Below are 16,120 nucleotides of genomic sequence, written 5' to 3'. Positions count from 1 at the left end.
GGACTAGGGCTTCGCATGCCATTCTTGTAACAAACGCACGTGCAATTCACCAGCTCAATCCACAGCAAAACAGCATGGCAGGTCAGAGAACTCCAAGTGGATTTGGGGGGCTGATTGTAGGAGATAGAAGGAGTTGAATCTGGGGAGATTGTTAGGAATCAGAACAAAGAGGGTCTGAATGTCAACAAGATATGCTTAAACTCTGCTAAAGGCAGCGGGGAGCCATCGATGGATATTGAGCAGGAGAGTGACACAGCAGGCCTGGGTTTCAGAAAACAAAAATCTTACCTTATGTACATCTCTTCCCGATTATTATCTTTGTAGAAATTCTAGATAAGGGAGGAAAAACAGTGATGAGGTTTTTTTCTTTGCAGAGCAGCAGGGGTGGAGGGCACTGTGATGAAGATGAGAGGAAATTGCTATGTACTACCTGGGAGAGATGGGAGCAAGAAATTTACTTTCCTGAATGCATCAAACAGCTTATTCTGCCTTGAAAGGCACTTCCCTGATCCTTAGACTATAAAGGGACAGAGGAAGTATCTCAGCCATCACATCAGGGGGTGCAATCCAGCTATTTGCTGCACTGAGGGATGCCAAGATTGAGGCCGTTTACTTTGACAAAGTCTACTATGAAAGGCAGTCCAGCTTGATCTTTAAAAGCCCAGATCTTGCACTCAGGCAGAACTGAGTTGGAATCAGAGTAATAGCAATAGAGTAATAGTAATCACAACAGATCCCAGTGATGATAACAGATCATAACTCCTGATAGTGCAGAACTATCCGAAGTTATGCTGAGATTCCACAGTCAAAAACATTTAAGCCTGGCAATACCTATTCCAGCTCAGGGCTCATGTAGACCAGTAGTTGTCCTGGAATCCTGTGCATTTTAAAACAAGTCCTTACAGATTCTGAGCCAGGAGGTCAGGACCCGATCCTTGAGCCACACTTTGAGAAAACCCAGGTTTAATTCAATGCACTCATGTGCACCTGAGGCTCCGAGAGGGTGAGGTGATGTGTTCCAGGTGTTCCAGGGCATAGTCAGTGGGTGGCAGAGCCATACTAGGCCTCCAGACACACCCACCCCATCCTGTTCTTCTCCCTGATACCATGTTTAAGCCACACACCAAAATCTAGCAGAGTCTAACTGCTTAGAGACCTGCCTGTCCCAACTTTCTCCCAGGTCAGATTCTGACAGTTGAAGGTCAGTTTCGTCAACCAACTTCTACCTCTCCAAAGAGAGAAACTGCTATACTCCTGGAAAACCCATCTCCGTGCTCTTTATGTAAATTGGGCCTTGTGGAGTTATTAGCAATGAATTCCTTTCTGCTGTAATCAGGAGGGTTTTTGTTGTTGTTGCTGTTGTTTTTGTGGTACGCGGGCATCTCACTGTTGTGGTCTCTCCTGTTGCGGAGCAACAGGCTCCGGACGCGCAGGCTCAGCGGCCATGGCTCACGGGCCCAGCCGCTCTGCGGCATGTGGGATCCTCCCGGACCGGGGCACGAACCCATGTCCCCTGCATCGGCAGGCGGACTCTCAACCACTGTGCCACCAGGGAAGCCCTGTAATCAGGAGTTTAAAACTCCCCTTAGCATTTCAGAAAATCAGTGGCAGTATCTGGGCTGTTTAAAAAGAGTCCATTTAGGGAACCTAGAAAAATGGTACAGATGAACCGGTTTGCAGGGCAGACATTGAGGAGACACAGATGTAGAAAACAAGCGTACGGACACCAAGGGGGCAAAGTGGCAGGGGGTGGTGGTGGTGGTGTGATGAATTGGGAGATTGGGATTGACATGTATACACTAATATGTATAAAATGGATCACTAATGAGAACCTGCTGTATAAAAAGATAAAATAAAATTCAAAAATTCAAAAAAAAAATAATAATACTTTTTCTTTTTTTTTTTTTTTTTTGCTGTACACGGGCCTCTTACTGTTGTGGCCTCTCCCGTTGCGGAGCACAGACTCCAGACGCGCAGGCTCAGCGGCCATGGCTCACGGGCCCAGCAGCTCTACGGCATGTGGGATCTTCCCGGACCGGGGCACGAACCCGTGTCCCCTGCATCGGCAGGCGGACTCTCAACTACTGCGCCACCAGGGAAGCCCAATAATAATACATTTTAACATAATGTTGCTGAATTGTAATGACTTCAGCATTCATTACAGATATGTTAGTCATTTTCAAATCACTGAAGAGGAAGTGTATTTTAACTATAGAATTAAAAAAAAAAAAGAGTCCACTTAGGGTAAACAGAAGACACACAACAGAACTTTGGGGACAGGATTTATATTTCTGGAACACTGGGAATGGCAGGGGGGATTGATGTGATAGATGCCGCATGGTCTTTTGGTCAACTTTATTCATTTTAACCACTTGAGGGTGGGCTGGCATGGTGAGTATAAAGCACTGTGGCTGCTACTAGCTGTCTCATAACCACATCACAGTACATCTGAAGGGAGCTGGCCAATGGCAGGTCGTGTGGTACAGGGGTGAAGAGTCTGGGTTTGGAACTAGCTGCTCTCGTTAGCCTATCCCATAGTAATTTTCTATAAATACTAGTTATCAGTATTACTTCGTTCTGTAAGAGAAGGAAACAAACACACAGTGAGCATTTAACCATGGGTCAGGACTGCGCAACCTATGAAATAGGTACTATTATTTTCGCCATGGAACAGATAAGCAAACTAAACCTTCAGAAAACTTTCTTGACTTGTGTAGTCTATTAATTATCAGAGGTAGGATGAGAACCCATAGCCTGTGTGACTCTAAAGCTCATACTCTTAACTTCTTTATACTACCACCTTCCTTCTTTGTGTATTAAGTGCTAAAGGAAATACTGTCATCCCCTGACAGCTGCAGGGGGTTGGTCCCAGGACCCCCACAGACACCAAAGTCTGAGAATGCTCAAGTGCCTTAAATACAATGGCGTAGAATTTGCATATAACCTACGCACATCCATATACTTTAAATCACCTCTAGATTACTTATAATTACTTAAACAATGTAAATGCTATGTAAAGAGCTGTAAATCCAATGTAAATGCTATGTAAATAGTGGCCAGCATGCGGCAAATTCAAGTTTTGCTTTTTGGAACTTTGTGGAATTTTTTTTCCTGATTATTTTCAACCTTTAGTTGGATCAGCAAATGCCGAACCCTTGGATGAGGAGAGCCAACTACAGTCATTCCCATTTCATATATATGATAAACTGAGGCACAGGGAACATGAAATGATTGACTTCAAGACACAGAGCTAGCAGACGTCAGGGCAAGGACACTCTCACGTTTGTCTGATTTCTAAAGCCCTTAGTGCTGCTTCCGTATCCAGAGAGCCATAGTGGAACCCAAAGCCAGACCTGCTCCCAAGACTCCGATCTGACTCAAAATGGGGAGAGCCGCGCACATACCAGCAGGTTCACGGTGCAGCTCATGCGGTTGTCTTTGCTCTCGTCCGTCATCACGCCCCGGTAATCCAGCAGCTTCTCCAGGAGGCCTTTGACCAGGTTCACAAAGTTCTCCACCGACTTGTAGATAGTTGGGTGTTCTGCAGCACACTCCATCAGGCTGCGGCACAGACGGGAGGGCAGTGAGCTCGAGGCCAAGGGAGAAAGAGCGTGCTCGGGGTCGGGGGTTGGGGGCGGGGCTGCGAGTCGGGGGCGGGGCTCGGGAAGGGTGGAGAACAAGCCAAACAAACCGGTGTATCCAAGTTCCCCTGGTTCATTGGCTCATTTTGTTCCTTTATTCAATCACTTAACTCATTTATACACTGATTTGCCCATATAGTGTAGAAAGTAACTTTTTCCCCACCATCAAAATGAGAAAAAATAAAAATAAATTTCTAGTGTGGGCGATGGTGTGGAGAAATGGTCACCTTTACAGACCCACATTGGGAGTAAATCAGTACAACTTTTGGGGGCAGCAATTTTCACAATATCTGTAAAAATTGTAAAAGTACATATCCTTTGATCCAATAATTCTACTTTGGGGAATCTATTTTACAGAAATAATCCCAGAAGTATGTAAGGATATATTTACAGTACGTACAAATTGTGTCTAATAGTGAAATAGTTGGAACTATCTTAAATGTCCAATTAAAGCATATTCACAAAATGTGACTCTACGAAGTCATTAAAAAGTATGAGATCAATATGTTTTGAAACAAAAAGCTCTGTAAAATGTATAGTTGAGAAAAGTGAGTCTCAGAACAGTACTTATGTTCTATTTAACCAACTCACAAAGAACCTACCACGTCCCAGGCATTATTCTAAACGTCTTACAAATTTTACCTCATTTAATCTCCCATCACAGTCTTATGAAATAAGATATAAGATGTTTGCAGATGGTGAAATTAATGCACAGAGAGGTCAACTAACTTGTCCAAGGTCACACGGTTGGTAAATAACAACAGTCTGGCTCCAGCATCTGCTCTCAACCACCAAATGCTATATGTGAGTGGAAGTTCATGTCTACTTTAAAAAATTTTTATTTTATTTAGTTATTTATTTTTGGCTGTGTTGGGTCTTCATTGCTGCATGCGGGCTTTCTCTAGTTGTGGCGAGCAGGGGCTTCTCTTGTTGTGGAGCACAGGCTCTAGGCGAGCAGGCTTCAGTAGTTGTGGCTCGCGGGCTCTAGAGCACAGGCTCAGTAGTTGCTCCGCGGCATGTGGGATCTTCCCGGACCAGGGATCGAACCCGTGTCCCCTGCATTGGCAGGCGGATTCTTAACCACTGCACTGCCAGGGAAGTCCCTGTGTGTGTCTACTTTTATGTGTCTCTGTGTGTTTATGAATGTGACAGATATGGTCAAGAAGGATAAACACCAAACTAAATGCACGTTGCTTCTGGCAAGGGGTCTAGGTGGAGGAATAGAGGAGGACAATGTTCATTTTTCAACTGAAATGTGCATATAGTATTTGAACAATTTACAACATTTGTTGTAATCATAATATTCTAAATTTTAAAAACAAAAATGAAAATAGTGACATTCCTTAAGTACCTATCAGTTGCTAGGCACTATTCCAGGCATTGTGTAGGGCGGGGATGGGGAGAAAGATAAAAAAAAAAAAAGAGAGAAATATAAAAAGAATCATGCCTACCCTCAAGCAGCCCACAGGCTAGGTAGGGAGAGACAGATGGATTAAAATTTTGGTTAATGACTACTTCTTAATCACTTATTCTCCACCAGACATTGTCTAATCACTTTTTCTAAAGAAATGATCACAGTCATTCTGGTAAGTAAAAATTATTCCCCTCATTTTGCACATGAGGTAATCAAGGCCCAGAGAAGTTAAATGTCCTTCCCAGCATCATTCCGATAGTCAGTGGTGACCTTGGGAATCAAGACAATCACGGGTCAGTATTTTCTGCAGAGAAACATTGTGGTGTGTTTTCAGGCATCTTGAGTAGACAAGCATTTCCCAGGCTGCGTCTGTTTCTGCCTACTCTGCCCATAGCAGTTTATAAGTCCCAAGAGCTCCTAAGAGGGGGAAGGTGAAGAAGGCAAGGACTCTGGAGGGTCATTCTGCCCAGAAGCCAAGCCATGCTGCAAGGACGCGATGTCTCAAACTGTGGCTGTGATCAGACAAATCCATCTTCGCCATGGGAGAAGCACCTGTTCCCAGCTCTCAAGGCGAGATGCAAACTGCCCTGTGATTTAGGCCTGTCTGGCTCAGTCATCAGCTGTGCCTAACTCCTTCTGGGATGGTCACTTCCAGCCTTGCTTTCCATCTTAATGACAATGCAATGAAACTTTGTCCCAGCGTTTGGGGTGTGATTTCTCAGAGCCTCCCAGGTAGAAGGCATCTGAGGGCCTGAGCGTGGCCAGACCAGTGGCTCTCTGCCCTGGTCGCATGGTAGAATCACAAGGGGAGCTTTTTCAAAGCTCAATCTCCACTCTAGGTTGATGTCTTTGTATCTTTGGGGATGGGAGCCAGGAAGCAGTATTTTATTTTTTTCAGTTCTCCAGGTGATTCCAATGTACAGCCAATATTAAGAACAATTGGTTTTGTCTGCTGCTTTGCAGACTTCAGTGTGCATGGGAATCACCTGGGCACTGCGTTCATTGATTCTGATTTAGCAGGTTTGGGGTAAGGCCTGAGATTCTACATTTTAACAGGCTCCCGGGTGATGCTATATGGTTGGTCCTTTGAGAAGCAAGTGTTTAGAAAAACAAAGTCTTGGCTTTCTTAATCTATTTTTTAGCCATAAGGTAAGAAAACTGCTCCTATGGTCTAGGGTTGGAGAGGTAGATGGGCAGATTGGTTTGAAATCACCCATCCGTCCACCATCTATCTATCCATCTATCTGTGCACTCAACATGTACTCTTCTGGGAACTAGGGATTCAGAGATCTCAGAACTAGCAATTCACTGACCTCCAGGAGTTCACCGTCTAGCAGTGGAAGTGGATATAGAAATAAAAACTAACTGTAATACATGATACTATCATTTATGGAGTACCTGTGTTCCAGATGTTGTGCTAAGCTGGTTTTACTGATTATCTTGTTTAACACTCACATAATCTTCTTGAGGTAGGCAGTGTTATCACCCTCAATTTGTAGGCTAGGCTCGAGGCCCACGGGGCTGAGTTCTAATCTCCATCCTGCCAAGGTCACACAGCTGTTCCTCTCCTTTGAGCCCAACAATGGAATGGAAGTGGCAATGAAAAAGAGCTGGGAGGCTCTCGAAGTGATTCAATAGTCCCTCACTTGGTGGAAGGAGGGATGTCAGAACACTGGCCACTCCGCATCTATGCTCCTGCCTTGGTGGGGGCTGGAAGGAGCTCACACCTCCCTCGAATAGACCTGCGTTCAGTATGGGAGGCCTTCAGAGGGAGGGATCCCTGACCCACACCTCTGTCAGTGCTTATGGAACTGGACTTTTCATTTATTCCTTTAAAAACTATGTATTGTGTGCTTCTTATGACAGGTCCCCTTTCAACTGAACTGGTCTGAGTGGGATCTGGGCCCCAGAACACACCTTCTCTGTCCCTTTCAGGTTTCCAGCCCCCGTGCCACTTTTAGAAATATTCCCAGGCAGATGGAATACAGGAGGGTAGAATGTGTCTCATTACTCCATTCAGTATGGGACTCTCACTTTAAGACAGGTGTGGACTAATGCGAGCGAGCTCCAAGGAGAGTTCTAAGGATGGGGAGGGGCGGGATGCCGTGTAAGGCTGTGCACTGCATGAGAGCACGTGAATACTGCAATGCAGCACCACTTCATGCCCTAACCCTCGTGCCTCGATGCAGGGCTTCAGCTGCCACCAGAAGGGAAGCCCTGCTCGATTCACAAAAACACCATCCAGTTACCAAGCCATGTGCCCACAGAACTGGGTCTGTCCAGAGTGGGCCCTATGTATCAGTGGAGGCCCTGAATGAGGGGCTGGGAAGAGGGTTAGAGGAGCTGAGGTTCACCAGTCTGGAAGAGGAACGATAGGTAGGCTCATGGGTTCAAATAATCACATCAATATCCACCTGATCAACGATAATAATAACTACTATTTCCAGATTACCTACAAGGTGTCACAAACTGTGCTAAGCACTTTTCATGATGTGTCTTGTTTATTCTCAATAAAAACTCTAGGAGTTGGATGGTATTTTTAGCCTCAATTTGCAGATAAGGAAACTGAGGCTCAGGAAGTCAGAAGGAAGGAAGGAGCAGGGACTTGGCCCCTGGATGTTCTGACGGGGTCCTGACTCTTCAGGTTGGGTGGGCTTGATTAGTTTGGCAAAAATCATTCACGCCTCTGTTTCAGGAGAAAAATAATGAGCTGTTTTTAATTTCCTGGACCTCTAAGGACTCCTTTTATAAATAATCGCTCAGGAAGGATTTGAAAATCCTGCTGATCGTCTGAAGACTGGCTGCAGGGCCCCATCCGCTTATAAAAATGGAAACTGCCAGCACCAGCCCTGGTTTCACTTCTGGTCAATATTTAGATTTTTCCTTTCTTGAGCTTTAAGAAAAACATTAACTCAGGCAAAATGTCATCTCCCCACTGGACGATCAGTCTCGATACCTACCCGAGGAGCAGATGACGGGTTTCTCGGCTAGCCCAGTGGCCTTTGCTTTCTAGGTGTTTAGTGATGGTTGTGCACAGTGACAGGAGGGGACGAGGGCAGCTGGGATGGTGCTGCCTGGGATTCAACTCTGTCCACTGGGCTCTGCCCGCTGGGCAGGGGAGAGAGGGTCATTGTGAGGGTCAGAGCAAGACCTTCAGTCTGCTTTTTGTTGTTAAAGTTAAAATATTCCAAGAGGACTGGGGAAAGAATTCAAGAGCAGATATATATCAGAGAATCATACAAATCAGGGAACCTACAATTAAGAGGGAATTTGGGATGTGTGAGTCACATTCCTGAACCTTGGGAGAAGTCCTCACTCTTATCATGGTGTCAGAGATAGAAACTGGGAGTTAGGTGAGGGATCAAAGGACATTTCCTGAGCTTCTATCTGCTGTGTGCACATGTTTTATAGTTATTCACTCTTCAGTACAACCATAGGAGGCTTATTATCCCCATTTTACAGATGGGCACATTGAAGCCAAAGATGTTGCATGATTGGTCCAAAGTTGTGCAGCTGCTAAGCGCTGGAATCAAGATGGAAATCCAGTGACTTCCTCCAACGATATACTAATGGCCAATATGCACATGAAAAGATGCTCAACATCATTAGCCATGTAGGAAATGCAAACTGAAGTGACAATGAGATTTCATTTCACACTGATTATAGGATGGCTATAATCAGTAAGATGGATATTAACAAGTGCTCAGAAGGATGTGGAGAAATTGGAACCCTTGTACATTGCTGGTAGGAAGGTAACTGGTATAGTCACTTTGGAAAACAGTCTGATGGTTCCTCAAAAGGTTACATACAGAGTTGCCATATGACCCAGCAATCCCACTCCTAGTTAATACACCCAAGAGGACTGTAAACATGTGTCCACACAGAAATTTGTATATGAACACTCAAAGTAGCATCATTCCTGATAGCCCAAAATGGAGACAGTCTAAAAATCCAACTGCTGATGAATGAATTAAAAAAATGGGGTATTTCCAAACAGTGAAATATTATTCGGCAATAAAAATAAGTGAAATACTGACACGTGTTACAGCATGGGTGAACCCTGAGAACATGTTATGAGAAAGAAGCCAGTCACAAAGGACCATGTATCGTATGATTCTATTTGTATGTAGTGTCCAGAATAGACACATCCATAGAAACCCCAGAGAAGGGGAGGGGATGATGGCTAAGGGGTATGGGCTTTCTTTCGGGAGGTAACAAAAATGTTCTACAATTGACTGTGGTAATAGTTGCACAGCTCTGTGAATATACTGAAAGCCACTGAATTGTACACTTTAGGTGAACTGTATGGTATGTGAATTACATCTCAATGAGCTGTTAAAACAACACAGTGTCCTGAGTCCAAGGCCAGTGCTCCTGGGTGCTACCCACTGCCCACTGCCTCACCAGGCCTGTGCGCTGGAGTCCAGCAGAGCTGGGTTCAGTCCCAGCTTGTCCACTTGACTAGCTTGGCCTAGTTTCCTTGGACAAGACATTTCCCTGAGCTTTGGGGGCCACCTATGTGAAATGGGATCAAACAGAGAAAACGTAACTAAATGAGACAATACTGGGAGGGCACTTAGCGTGGTTTCCATAAATGTTGGTTGTGACCAATATCTGCCAAAGATTGAGAAAGGAAAAAGGAAAAGACAGCAAAAATTATTCCGCAGCTAAGAGATAACAAAAGTGAACATTTTGGTGGATTATTTCCCTCTCCCCAACACAGCAAAGTTTCTTTTTATCTGACCCGTCCCATCAATATCAAAGAAACAGCCACTGCAGAGAGAGATGTGAGATTTCTTCCAAAAATGGAGCCTCTCCCATACCCATGAGCCTATCTCCAGGGGAGGACAGAGCCACTGGAGCCCCCCGGAGTCCTAAGCCCTCCGGCCTCGGGCCCACCTTCCCGGCTCCTCCCATGCTGGGCACTGAACTTACATGGACTCCAGCAGCTGCATGTACTGTTCGTCCCCTCGGCCCCCTTCCACCTCGTGGTCCAGCTTGAGGATGATTTCATTTTCAAACTGAAGAAGCAGGAGATGAAAATCAACAATAACGTTAGAAGGCTGAATGCTGAAATTAGTCAATTCATTTTTTTAACCAAAGCTTAGGGAGCATGTATCATCTCCCAGGTTCAGTGCTGAGCACTGGGAGTGCAAAATGGAACAGGATACTACATTTGCCTTTTAGGAGTTCCTGGAGAGCGGAGAAGAGCCATAGATGGTAAGTGCTGGAGCAGAGAGATGGGCATAGGAGAGAGAGAGAGAGGAGAGTCTACAGGGAAGGCTCACAGCCCATGTCATTTGACCTTGTTCTCAAGTTTATCTTGAAATTTTGCAGGAGAATGGAAAGAGAAAGGGCATTCCTAGCAGAGGGTATAACATGTGCAAAGGCACTGAGGGATGTGACAGAGCACTGATCTTCAGGGAATGGCATGTTGTCATGAACAGCTATTCTTTCTGCATTCCTTTCTCTATACTTTGGTGATCACATCAACCCTAATCTCAGTTTGTGAGACTCAGGTGGGCTGACCATACCTCCCTAGGTCTAGGTGTGGGTACATGATCAGGCCAAGCTCTTGATCAGTATCTTCCATTATCCAGACCCTACAATTAAGGCGCAGATCAAGCCAGTGAGACTGAAATCTGAGGTTCTATTGACACTCTTAGGAAAAAGAAGTCTTTCTGCTTAACTTGAAGATGGAAGGTTTTAAGCCCGGTGCTGCTGGAAAGGACCACAATGAAAGAGCCTGCCTGAGAATGACACCAATGTAGTAGAAAACAGAGAGGAGGGGATGGAGAGAGACTGAAACCTGGTGCCATTTTTGAGCTCCTGAATCCAGCCATACCTGAAGCTGTCATATTTACATGAATTAATGCCTCAGAGAGTCAAGTCTGGTGACAACTGTAATGGTCAGAGATCCGACTAGCTAAGTGACCTGAAAGTAAGTATGCACCTACACACCAAATCTTGTAACACTGAAGCCAGAGAGTATTTTGTCTTCCTACTTTTAATGTCAAGAAGCATTTCACCCAGTTGAGTTCAACATTTTGAAGAGCCGTTTGTTATCTCTCTTACATGGTTGTAACGCAAAAATGGTTTGTATACTGTTTTAATATCATGCCTTGATGAGTCCATCCAAATCATGCAGTCTACCCATCTCCCTTTTTACCACTAGATAAGAAACTGGCACTTAGAGAAGGGAGGGAGGTTCTTGGCAAAGCTCAACAAGGTCCAGGGAGCCCTTGGGGGCTCCTGGATCTTAACTCAGCCCCTTTACCCTCAGTCCTCACAATAACTCCATGAGGTCTGGAAGTCAAGGATCACCTTTAAATGCTATAATGCATGAAAAACAGCCAGCCCCTGCTTAACACCACCCTCAGTAAGTGTCAGTTCTTATGACAGATGAAATAGAGGCCCAGAGAGTTTAAGTGGCTTGTCTGAAGTCTCAGATGAATGGCAGAGACATTTTGGCAGGCTCTTTCCAGTGCACAAAGGATCAAGCCCAGTCGAGTTGGCTGGAATCTTTCAGTGACGGAAGGCAGAGACCAGATTCACTTTCCCTCTGCTTCACATATCATCCGTGGAGCCGCTGTTCCCTCACTTTTGTGGGCTAAGGGCCAAAGGTAAGGACCAGAAGCTTGTGCTGATACAGCTTGTGCTGAGAAAGAATTTCCTGTGAGTTTCCACAGTTGAGGAAGATTTATGGAAGGAGATACACAGGCCTGGAAAGATGGGTAGGGTTGTGATAAATAGGGAAAGGAAAGGCATTCTGTGTGTGTGGGGGGGGGGCGGATGGACTGTGCAAAGGTGTGGAGCTTGGAATGTGGAGAAAAAGGAGGAGAGCATTCAGCTGGAGGAGAGAGTTCAAGCAAGAAAGGATGGAAATAAGAACGGAGACCTAGACAGAGGCCAACACGGCGAGGGTCTGGGCTGCCACTCTACACGTCCATCACGCCCCTTATATGATGCATTTTGTTAAGCATTTTGTTAAGCATGTCAAGGGTCACCCAAAGTCGGGGACTGGGGGCTAGCATGATTAGACATGTATACTGTGTCGAGCCTAGGCCAGGAAGAAATATAGCCAAGGGACTACAAGAGTAGGTGCTGACGTTAGGCCACGGTTGGGGTAAATAAGCACTGGCTTAAAATGTCTCCTCCATCCCCTCCACCGTCTTGGGAAAGCTAGTAGGTCTTTCTAATCCTCGGTGTCATAGTTTATATCAGGGCTCAGTAGACATTTTCTTTAAGGGCCAGATAGTAAATATTTCAGGCGTCGTGGGTCAGTCTCTGTCACAACGACTCACCTCTGCTGTTACAGCACCAAAACAGCTGTAGCTAATACAAAAACAAATTGGCGTGACTCCAGTCCAGTAAAACTTTATTTACAAAAACAGGTGGCAGGACAGATTTGGCCTGGGGCCATAGTTTGTTGATCCTGATCAATATTACAGGAATAACAGTGGTACCTACCTCATGGGGTAGTTAGGAGGGCTGGGGAAATTTTATTTATAAAGCACTAGGGGAGCGCGTAGGCTCAAGTATGCACTGGGTTTGCTTGTCGATTGCTGCTAATGTTATTGTTATTACTGCTGAATGTTACTGGAAAGCAGTTCTTGGGGGAGAAAACCAGCTTTTTTGTCTAAATTGTTCAATGGTAAATGCTGGCACGATTCCTCCTCGTGAGATGAACTTTCCTTTAGAGCCGAGAAGTGGATGGGCTAAATAAGCACTTGTCTCAGGGTCACAAAAGAGCCCACAGGGAGGGAAATTACAGGGTTCCAGGAATATGCAGAGCTGATGACGCCAGCCATGCCTGAACCCTCCGGAGTGGGCTAGAGAGGGAAGGCCTCAGTCAAGCATGTCCCAGGGTAGACTCTGGCCCTCTGGGCTGCTGGGGCCAGTGCTGTGCTCTGCTCAGGAGTGGCTATGACCACAGGCTTTGACAACAAACAGACTTAGTTTGAGTCTTGCTTTGACTGTTTTCCCCACCATGTGATGTTGGGCAAGTTACTAAGCCTTTCTGAGGCTCAGTTTTCTCATCTATTAAATGGACATTTAAAACAGCACCGACTTTATAGTGCTGTGGCAAGAAGTTAATGGGAAAACACATGTGAAAGGCCTGGCCTGGCGCTTAGCACATAGTAGGTGCTTCATATTTGTTAGCAATCATCATCATGACATTGCTGACACTATCCTCTTCATTAGCATCATATTACAACAGTCAAGGGAAATGGATATCATCAGCCTCACTTATAAATCAGGAAACTGAGGCAAAGTGGGACCTTTGTCTTGGGTTTCAAAGGATGGATGGACTTGACTTAGGGTACTCCCAAGGGTCCCATACACTCCCAAACATACACTACGTTACGTCACCATGACAGGCCTTTACCCCCCAACATTGTCACTATGCAGAGCTTAGGGCGCAGCTCTGGCTTCTCCAAATTAATCCCATTTCATCCACACTACAAGACTGCATCACATCACTGACTCCTTCCCCCACCCCTGCAAGATGGATATTTGTTAAGGAGCATCCTCAGGTTGCTTTCACAAAAGGTACATGCCGCAAGGCCCGATACCAATCTTAAACACTCAGGGAAACGGGGGTGAGCTCTAGGAGCCCAGACCTCCTCTTACGGCAGAATGACATCACGTGGGCCTCACATTTGCATCATGCCTTCCCTGCACTGTTTCCTCTGTCTCTCTTGACTGCTTTAGAACCTCTTGGCTATTTTCATCCTCTTGTTTGTCTACAACATTTTTTTGATAGGAGCCGGGCCCCTCCGAAGTGTAAAATGTAGGGATCAAGAGCTCTTCCTCAGCTACCTTCAAAGGTAAAGTGCTGCCTATGACATGGGAGGGGGCAGAGATAGTGTGACAGGCCAGGATGGCAAAGAGATAACAAAGATGAAACTGGCACCAGTAAGTCAGCCTGTGGTCTCCTTTGTTAACTAAATGCTGGTTGTCCTGGGGTGGGCGGAAGCTGACATGGGAGGAAGCTGGAGGAGACAGTGTCACGTGAGGAGGGATGCTGATGCAAGTTAGTGCAGCTTCCTAATTTTGAGTTATCTCATCTCTTCCTGTTTCATTTCATCACCCACGGAGCTTGAGTCTGGGAACCTATAATGGTATTATGATACACATTTTATGGATGAAAAACTGAGACTGAGAAAGGTTAAATAACCTATCCAAATTTATTCAGCTTATAAGCAGCAAGTCTATCTGACTCCAAAGCACAGTGTCCAGAGACAGTAGGTGCTCAGTACACATTTAATGAATTGATTTGCACTTTTCCACATTATGTTCTAAGCCGTTTGAATCACCAATTCACTCCATGCCAAGACTCAGTCTCAGTGGAATCTGCCAAACTGATATCTTTGTCCATTAATTCATTCAACAAGCAATTATTGAGTTCCTGCTGTGTTCCAGGCACTGTTTTAAGTGCTGCTGTCAAATGCTATTATCTCTTCCTTCTCTGAGAAAGGGATTCTCTCTGGATCTCCTGCCTGCTGAGAGCTCAGACCCTCCAGCTGATTAGTACCTAATCCTGGTCTACAATCTGCCTCATAGGTAACCTCCCTACATCCCAGGACCTCCATTCCTTCCCACCAACATCATCTAGAAAGCCCACCATCCCTCCCTCCACAAAGAATTGGCCAGCAAGACAACTGGTCTACCCAGCCTCCTATGGGGTTACTCAGGCAGTGGTCAGCCACCCTCATTATTCTACATTATAAAAACATTCACTGGAACGTTCCTCTCTGTACCAAGGCAGTGGTGGGATGGAGGTCTAAATGCCTCCATTCATACTGAGAACACTGACACGGTTCACGTCACATTCACGTCAGGCACTTGACAGGGGCTGGGAGTTCAGGCCTGAGGGAACCGCTTTGGCCCTCAAAGAGGAGCTCACAGTCTTGTGATGGAGGCAGACCTATGAGCAGGTTGTCATGCTATGGGGCACAGGTGACATGCCTGAGCGCCACGCAGGTAGGACTAGATGCATTTCACTTTAACTGGGGCATGGCCACGCCAGCCACAGCGTGGCCAACTCAAGGCCCCTCTTGCTGTCCACAGCCCCACCACGGGAATCATGGAGTATACCAGGGACATGAAATCCAGTCCCAGTTACAGACAGAGACGGCCTGGGGTGAAGTGATGTACTCCTGAGGGGTAACGGCTGTCAGTCAAATGCATCGGGCATTTAATTGGGGCTAGAGGGGGAGGGAGGGAAATCTGGTGATGAGGTTGCGTAAGAAACTTAGAGCAGAGACACTGCCCTGGAGCCTCCTTCTCCCCACCCCAGCCACTCAGAGTCTGCCCTCTTCCTGTCCCAGTTCCATTTGCTCCAGCTCATCCTGCTGGAACAAATCTTGGTCTCTTGCATCCAGATGCTCCACTGCCCCAAGAAGCAGGAAAGGCTTTCCCAAAATGTGAGGCCACAGCTGAAGGATGACTACGATTCTTCAGGTGAAGAAATCAAAGGAAGAGCCCGGCAAAGGGATGACAGCAAAGGAACTACAAGACATTGGGTATCAGGCCAGAGGGCCTGGTGTGAGCCAGGAGCAAAGGCCCTGCTAAGTTCTCCTGTGAGCTCTGCTATTTCCGTTAAAACCCACATTTTAGAAAGGGAACCCTGTCATCTTCTGGGCATATGGTTCTTCCCTTATCTCATTATTTGGCATCGTGCACTAATACCAGTTTGCACATGAGGCCTCTGGGGTCTCAAACCCCGGTTCTGCGGTTCATTCTGGATCTGGCCATCAGGGCAGCTTGGCGCTCATGGGGGCCTTGCTTCCTCCCTTTCCTGGGTACACCATCCATGGCTGCTTACTCCGAACCAAGCGGTAACACCTGGGTCTGCTCATCCCACAGCTGGGCTCCCACCAAGCATGTAGCTTGTGTTCACACAGGAAGCTGCCCCATTAGTCAGCCTGGCTGTCCCATCCCTTTCGATAAGGTAGCAATGAAGAGAAGCAACTGGGGAAGGAGCTAATGATGAACACATGCCTGGAGCGAGGAGCCCGGGGATGACCCCATTCATGGGGAATAGGTGGGTGCATGCCAC

At 46.1% G+C, this 16,120-nt stretch overlaps 1 protein-coding gene across 1 annotated transcript in view; it reads right to left on the bottom strand.

Annotated features, from left to right (window-relative positions):
• Nucleotides 1–16,120, bottom strand: part of DOCK2 (dedicator of cytokinesis 2) — a gene marked incomplete at both ends in the record, with an annotated part of 408,698 nt that overhangs the window by 43,612 nt on the left and 348,966 nt on the right. The window contains 3 exons of the mRNA XM_079702106.1: nucleotides 289–329; nucleotides 3,405–3,561; nucleotides 9,991–10,076. Coding sequence (XP_079558232.1) covers nucleotides 289–329; nucleotides 3,405–3,561; nucleotides 9,991–10,076 — 284 coding nt within the window. The remainder of the gene's footprint in view (nucleotides 1–288; nucleotides 330–3,404; nucleotides 3,562–9,990; nucleotides 10,077–16,120) is intronic.

This window comes from Hyperoodon ampullatus (genome assembly GCF_949752795.1).
Source record: "Hyperoodon ampullatus genome assembly, chromosome: 4".
Lineage (NCBI taxonomy): Eukaryota > Metazoa > Chordata > Mammalia > Artiodactyla > Ziphiidae > Hyperoodon > Hyperoodon ampullatus.
Note: the sequence above shows the minus strand (reverse complement) of the source record. Positions and strands in the feature narration are given on the sequence as shown.